At 47.6% G+C, this 8,315-nt stretch overlaps 1 protein-coding gene across 1 annotated transcript; it reads right to left on the reverse strand.

The window, feature by feature from the left end:
* Positions 1-1,335: 1,335 nt before the first annotated feature.
* LOC123093527 (uncharacterized) lies at positions 1,336-4,339 on the reverse strand. The gene is made up of 5 exons (XM_044515510.1): positions 4,093-4,339; positions 2,980-3,094; positions 2,798-2,887; positions 1,816-1,914; positions 1,336-1,724 (listed from the first exon to the last, which is right to left on the reverse strand). The coding sequence occupies exons 1-5, from the start codon at positions 4,158-4,160 to the stop codon at positions 1,623-1,625; spliced, it is 474 nt and encodes a 157-aa protein (XP_044371445.1). The 5' UTR covers positions 4,161-4,339; the 3' UTR covers positions 1,336-1,622.
* Between the last annotated feature and the right edge of the window lie 3,976 nt (positions 4,340-8,315).

The raw sequence follows: 8,315 nt of genomic DNA on the forward strand, positions 1-8,315 counted from the left end.
AGAAGGTTCGGCGACGGTGGCGGCAGGGGGCTTCTTCCGCGGCTTCTTCACGGCCGGGGACGAGCCGACAACCTTGGCGGCCCCTCGAGGCCCACGGCCGGCCGCCTTCGGGCGGCTCTTCTTAGGGGCGGGCGCCGGGGCCGTGGCGTGGGCAGGCGCCGGGGCGGGGACGGGGGCCGGGGCGGGAGGCTGGGAGGCGGGAGGAGGCGCGGCGAGGCCCGCCCGCCGCCGCTTCGCCCCGACGTGGGTCGCCGCCACCACGTCGGCGACGCCCGGGCGGGCGGGGGCGGGGGCGGGGACAGGCGCCGGGGCGGGCGTGGCGGGCGGGGCGGGAGCGGCAGGCGCGGCGGGCGGGGGCGCGGCCGCGGCGGGGCCTTCCATGGCCGGCGGGGCGGGAGGCAGCGGGAGGCGGCGGGAGCGGACGAGCGGTTGGCTCCCATGCGAGCGAGGAGGACTGCGACGAGGAGGAGTGCGGGTTGGGAGGAGATTTTCCCCTCAACCCCTACTTCTACAGATTGCAAAGTCGTTTAAGGGTTGGACCTCTAAATTTTTTTACGGGTTTGAGGGTTTAGAGGTTCTAGTCTACGGTGTTTTTTCGGCGAAAACTGTAAAAAAACGATTATTTTTAGGGGTTTGAGGGTTTAAGGGCTCTACTAGTAATGCTCTTAAAGTGCATGTCTCATGCGAAACCGGAAAACGCCGATCTTCAAGTCCCACATCCAGAGCGAAATGGATGCTGCCTCATGCTCATGCCGACCTTCACGGATGTGCCGACCTTCAGGGATGTGACCTTGTCCCACATACACACAGGCATTCAACAAATGTGTGGACGCAGCCAACACGTTGGTGTGACGGGGCAAGGACGTTGGGCTTAATCCCAGGTAGAAGCACCATAAGCTGGTACTGATTCTGTGGACCTTTAGGCCGGAAAGGCCCATTAGGGCATGTACAATTGTGGTATATAGATACATATGCCTCATGACAAAAAGTAATTTAAGGCATCTACATTTATTTTTTTTCCCCAATGCAAGCTATCACTAGTGGGCCTCATTAAGAAATAGAAAATAAAGACTTTAGTACACATGCATCTCTACTTTTCACTTCAACCTTTTCAGTTTTTGTCACCGGACCACACTTTTTCTTTTCAAGCACCCGCCTCCTGAAGAGGATCCCGCTTCCCTATCCGAACCTACTTTACGTCATATCCGATCCTACGTGACATGTGAGGCATCACCTTGAGGCTATGCATTGTACATGCCCTTAACAGAATGGTCGGAAAGAACCGTGCAAAGTTGCCAATATGAAGCCACACCCAAAAAAAATCCCAGGCAAGAGTGACCTTGGTAATCTAATCTCCTTTGCATCAGTAACAATATTGGTTGCAGAATAAACAAATGGGATAACAATCTTTAGCCCTACAACAATCAAATCGGAAGTAGCACATAATAATGATACACAATCTAGTCGCCTAAACCGCCACCCACACCTTGTAAGGCCTACGCCCCCTTCAAAAACGGATCCATTACACATAAGAGAAGAACAGGTACGGTAGCTTTGTTAAATAAGACCGTCTTTCCCGCAAAGCCCCTACGGCCACAGCTATCTTGGCAGAGAGAGATGCTCTAGGTTGTCTTGGACTTGGCGGCCTTCTTCTTGGCCTGCCTCTTGGGGACCGAGTTCTTCATGCCCAGGAAGAAGAGAAGGGCTCCAAACAGTGCCAGGTTCTACAGTTAAAAGGGATCACGAGTGGTTAGCTACCATGGGACATTCCTTGTTCAACAGACATGCAAAAACAGGTGAATATTTGCATCATACCTGTGTGAACTTCATGAAGATCTGCACGAATTCAGCCTTCTCCATGTCGTAGTTGTAGAAGTCGTAGACAACAGGCGTGATGAAAGCAAGGTAGAGGGCCTGCCGAAACAAATACCTTTCATTAGAAAAGCGCACAACAAGGAAGCAGAGACATAGCAAACGCAGCACATATGAACGTAGTGGGAACAGGATCGGTAATTCATGAGGTCTAAGGTGACTAAAACTTCAATGGGTCACACTTATCATATCACGGTGTCCACAGAAACAAATAAGGAAGTTAAGAATCGTGTACTCATTAGGACATCATACAGCAAAATGTGCGCAAAAGCAGCACCAGATAGAACCATAATATTCACAAGGCACAATTAAATGGGCAAACAAGCAGAATGCAGGTTTTGATAATATCTGCAGCGCATTTATATCAGAAGCCAGGATGGTACCAGATGGGCAAACCACAACAGTGACATTAGGCACTTGCCAAAACATTAGAGGAAACAAGTGCAGACGACAAGGAGTACTTTACAAAATGTACACATCTTGTAATATAAACAAATGGTATGGGAGTATAACAGTTCCTGAAAGCAAAACACCATGAAATTTAGAAGAACAAAATCTTTGTGGCCAGATTTGATAGATCTAGAAGAACAGAAATGCAGTTGCCCTAGCTAGGTGACCAGTAGTCTAAAGCAATATGCTCTTGTTTAAATTCAAAAGAACAGCCAAATGACAATGCCTAATGCAAGATAATATTCAGTAGCTTTTCGGTAGCAAATATTTATGAGATAAATGGCGATATTTGAATACAATGAAATAAGGCATTTGTGCATGCACGACCCTACATTACTATGGAGTATAGCACAAGAGAAATTCCCTCATTACTCTAGATATGAAAATCAATTTTAGCCATGTACACTTGACATAAATGGAATGCGTAGATCACAACAAGAAATACTATACAGCGTAACAACAGATCAGTACATACCAGGAGATAAGCACCAAATGAACTGCTGACGATAAACAGGAGACCTCCCAGACCCTTCAGACCAATGGTAGCGGCAATGACATGCTTCAACTGGATAAATTAAACACACAAAGCTAACTAATTAATGACTGGTTAAGATTCAGACCACCTACAGTATATACCATGAATAAAGTAAATTTCACCTCTACATGAGGCACCACCACTCCGAGGTGTACGGAGATATTTTTGGTGAAACTGTTAAACTTTGGCTGCAGATTCTTTGCAGCTGGCCCGCCATCAGTTCCAAATTCAGTAAACCTGCAATAAAAATACCTTAAAAATCAATAAGCATTGAAGAATATACTTTTCTCAAAACTTAATACGTCAGCATATAACAGGTAGAATAGTACAATCTAATTCATGCAGTCGTAACAGCTTCTGAATACATAACTGATCAGATGGCATCCAAGCTAGTTAAGAGAACTTCCATATAATCCCACATGTTCCGTACTGTTCCCATTAAGCCATTCAGCAGCAGTAAACTAGGTGCAAACAAAAGGTGGCTACTAGCACTAATCCCTTGATCAAGTCAATATGTCATGATGGAAAGTGGGCTGCAACTCACTCTATGACAAAAACTCAATCCGGTAGGAAGACTCCAGATAATTCACGATGCAATGGTACAAGTCATCAGGCAACTAAGGACATGAAAGCAGCAATGGAGATGCAACCAATCTAACAACTGTAGCACGCATAGACCATGAGGATAATGACCAGAGTCTTGCTAGTAATTATAGGCATGAGACTACACACGAACAAAACACAATTTGACATTGGAATGTACATATAAGACAACGACATTGGGATGTACATATAAGACGACTGGTCCACGATATTTACGACGCTACTAGAGCAACCACGCTAACAAGTCTCATGCTCACAAGATGAGACAGCGTGAACGAAAAGAAAGCATCTACATAAATTTCAAACATAAATTACATAGATCAATGACGCAATTGAGCGACCCAAGGTTAGATCAGAGCACGCGGAAACAAAATTCTGGGCGCTGTTATTCGCATGGACCACAACGAAGCGTGACGCCAGATCCAGGCGCCTCACGACCCGAGACCCTACAAAACGCACTATCCATCACGAGATCCAAAGGCCAGGGCGTACCCTGCCCACACGCTCCCCGGATACCGCCAGCGCCGCAACAGATCTGACGAAACCAGGCTAGGATCGACCGCGGCGACCGAGCAACGACGACAATGGAGGTAAGCGGATAGGGAGAAGGGAGAGGGGAGGGGGGCGCGTACTCCTGGTAGGCGGAGAGGAGGAAGACGGAGGCGAAGAGGACCCTCCCGGCGAAGGACACGAACCCCATGTCGACCGGCGGCGGCGGTGAGGCGAGTCGAGCGACCGGCGGGATGCGGTGGGGGAGGGGGGAGCCGCGGCGCGACCTTGGGAGCTCTCGGAATCTGTGATGGAGACGGCCCGTGTCGGAGCCCCACTCCGTACTTATAACGCGACGCGCCTCCGGTTTGGATCTCCCCGGATTTACCCTCGAGTCCTGCCGTATTACGCACAGGACCCCGGTCATGGTTGCTTTGATTTGAGTTGGGAAAGTAGAGATATGTTTCTGGAAAGAAATAAACTCGAATTGGTTATGTTTGAGAATTCAAAATTAATCTGATTTAGACCTTATCTGATTCTTTCCGATATTGCATTCTTTCCGAGTGGATAGTTAATGTGCCTCAATGAAGATTCAAAGTAGTTTGTGTTGAAAACTGCAAGGTGGGGTATTACTAGGCTAATGTCGCAACTTACATCACACTAATGAGATCACTCATGATTGAACTACCAAAAAATCAGTACAAAATAAAGCCATGAACATAATGATGGTTTGCAATCACTGCATTGGCATTATTTCAACAAATTTAGTAAAATACTAAGATCTTGAAGCGTTTGACATTTCCTCTTACCCCTCTATTTCTCTATTGGGGCTCGTGTAAAATAGGTAGGCTTTTGAAGAAAAGAAAAACAAAACGGCTTGTATTGGAAGTTGAAACCAAGTTGTTTTCTCATTAACCTCGTGGGATTACTTTGCATTTTCCTCGTGAAAAGACGATGCACCTTGGTGAATAGTTGCTCGTATTGATAATGCATAGTGGGGTATCGGGTTATCATGTTGGTCATCACATATTTCTTTTAATAGAATGTGTTTGAGTTAATCTACCCAACATGGTATGGAATACGTGATGATGGAACTAACAAGTATCCAATGCAAGCCTACAACACGCATGAACGTGATCATGATTTTGTGGCCACATCATTGACAAGCCTTTTTAATGTCTTTTAGCTAACCATCGCCTTGGAATACAATCTTCAAGTGCTCCTATTTCCCTTTACCCTTTTGTGCATTTAATTTAATTTCTATATGTTTCCTTTCACATCTTTATGGCTTGATGGACCAATGGTCGTATGGACCACCACCTTATCCTTCTATTTCTAGCACTCGTCGTGATTTGCCTTGTCATGGGGCCAGTCGAAGCAATTGAGACTCGTAAAAAAATGCTAATAAAAGGCGCTAAAGGGAGACAGTCTAGTTGGCATATGGTGTAGCATCCCCTAAATTCACACTCCACACAAATTATGAGGTACCGACATTCGCATGCATCTTGTCAAGTAAGTTTACATGGCAATGTCCGTGAATTTTATGCGGCAGAAGATTGCACTTGGAAGATAAAAATGAAGGTAACAATGTGTTTTTTGGTGTCAAATCTGAAGTGCTGGATTTGAGTTTCGGGTGCTTTGGTTCGAAGTTTCTCACATCGAACCCAACCAAAGGTACTGATTTCTTCTTGCTAGTTTCAAACAAAGTTCTCCTTTTGCAAACATTTACCATGTGGGCTAGCCAGCTCAGGGTGGATTAGACAAGTTGTATTAAATGAACAGAGATAAAAAAAAGGTAGTGGGACGTGGAACCATAAATATTCACGAACTAGGCATTTCTAGAAATGCTTGCACCAAAGGGGAAACACATTGGTGCATCTACGGAGCTTATATGAGATACCATGGGAATATGGCGGAATCCAATATCTATTAGACATGCAACAACACTGGAGATTGTTGGCATCATGCACTTGTTGGTTGTAACATGGCCAAAACTGTGTGGTTACTTATGTACGAGGAGCTTGTGGAACATCTTATTGCCTGCAATTTGCCTGATGTGAGGGTATGGTTGATGGAGCTCATGAAAACAACAGAGGAAGAATTTATCAAGATATCGATGGCCCTATGGGTTATATGTTGGGCTCGTCGGAAGGAGATCCATGAACATGAATTCCATCCACCTTTGACCACATTCAGCTTCATTGAAAACTACCTAGGGGGGCTTGCACTGGTTCTCGGTAGGTAGGCGTTTAGTTAATCAACAAAAACTAACATCTCATTCCTAATACAGGTGAGAAGGGGTTGGAAACCATCTTTTCAGGGTTGCATGAAGATCAATGTCGACACTGTTGTTGCTAGAAATCAAGATAAGGGTTCTCTGGCGATTGTATGTCGGGTCGAACGGGGAAGCTATCTTGAGTCCTGCGATGGATTCAGGACCTAGTTCAGCCAGAAACGTTTTCTCTGGCCTCTAACATGTACGTGAGCGGAATTCACATAGCGAGAAATTGTGTGGCTACTATTAATCGTATTAAAGGTGAGTATCGTGGTACGAACAATGTTATTATTTGAGAGTAAAGACCGAAGATGAAGGATTTTGTTAAAGTTCATGTCCAGCATGAGAAGAGAGAGCAGAATTGGGAAGCCAGTTATCCTGCTAAGTCTTATGTTACCTTAGAGTTGGGGCGCCATGTGTGGCTTATACCCCCCTGATTTCATTTGTATGCCACATTCTGTTATGGTTGAATAAAAGTCATCCAACACCAAAAAAGCACGATGCAGCTTGCACAGGGGGGTTCCTTGGAAATAATAATAAGAGGAAAATAAGCAAGCGGGTTCCCGTAAAAGAAATAAAAAGTCCCCAAGCCGAACAGTTACTCCTTCCATTCCTAAATCTAATTCGTGAACTTCTAGGTTTGTCATAAGTTAAATTTCTGTAAGTTAAATAAGCTTAACTTAGAAAAAAACGAAAACATGAAAATGGAGTGGCGGAGCTTTATGGGGGCCCATCCGGACCACCCCCCCTCCCCCTCCCTTATGTGAACACAAGCCTATATCCTTTTGTATCAGGCAAATTTTTCACTAAAAACAGTTGTAAACAACTATGTATGTTTGCCCCCCCCCCCCCTAAACCCATGGCCCCGCAGAGAATATCCATTTGATGATTTTTTTTTACATAAAACCATCACAAAAACCCCGAGAACATCAATTATGTTGGAATGCAGGGAGTGGCAAGGTTTAGCCTCGGAGAAAAGATACTCGACCACACAAAATCAAATCTATATTCCGAGGAGAAAATTGTGCTTTATACCCGTGGCATTGGGCAGGGAAGCTCCAAGCGTTTTACGAGAGAAAGAAGTCAGCCGCAATTTCGAAGAATACGAGGGCCAGTCGCGCATTTTACTCGCCAGGCTGGCACGGGGCGCCGGAAGTACCACCGGATCTCGCTGAAATTTCGGCCGGATGCCACCCATTACTCTTCTACTACCAATCTCTCTCCCCGCCGGCCCGATCCCCTTCCGGCCCCGCGGCGCGTCGGCCGCTGCGAAAATTTTGAATCCGGAAGCGCGTCCGCGTGTACTAGTGCTGGAGCGAGGAGGAGTGCCCCCGTCGTGGGGCGGGATCGGATATGGGATTGGGATGGACCACCCCGATCGAACCAATCGGTGCGGGTCCGCTGACACGGCGGGGGCCACGCACAGAGCCCGGCGTAAATGCTTTCTCGCTTTTATTTACCACCACTGTTCCTTTCCAGCTCTATCTATCCAGGATCCAGCCGGTTCAACTTTCCGGGATAGAAATATCCAGGTCGACTGCCCCGTCCATTGAAAAAAAGGTGGCAGACGGCCGACGATGTGTACACGCAGATTTTTCTGTTAGACCTACCGATGACTGATGATAGCGAGTCCGTCGAAACGTGTTTGAATGACTGTGATCGTTGCTAAGACTCGTATTGTTTTCGCACGAAACAACGTATCTGACTGGCCTTCGTGTGGAGGCACGCAGTCTACGACGTTGACCGTATAGCAGACAAGCAAGACATCCGTGGCAGTCGCGACAAAGTTGGGTGGATCGGAAGCACTTATTAGTCACTGTAACACTGTAACAACCCTAGCCTCCCGCGACTCCGCTGGCGGCCGCCGCCGCCGCCACCACGCATGGCCCCCGTAGCCCCCGCCGCCGCCCCTCCCCCTCCCCCTCCCAGCCCGGCCGGGGATGAAGGCCCTGACCCGCGCCCCTCTCCGGCGGTCGCTCTTTTCGCCCCTGCTGCTCCGGCCCCGGCGCCGGCCGCTCCGGCCCCTGCTGCTCCGGCACCGGAGCCGGGCTCTCCGGCCCCGGCGCCGGCCGCTTCGGCCCCTGCGGCTTC

The sequence above is a fragment of the Triticum aestivum genome, chromosome 4B (genome assembly GCF_018294505.1).
Source record: "Triticum aestivum cultivar Chinese Spring chromosome 4B, IWGSC CS RefSeq v2.1, whole genome shotgun sequence".
In the NCBI taxonomy this organism is placed as follows: Eukaryota; Viridiplantae; Streptophyta; class Magnoliopsida; order Poales; family Poaceae; genus Triticum; species Triticum aestivum.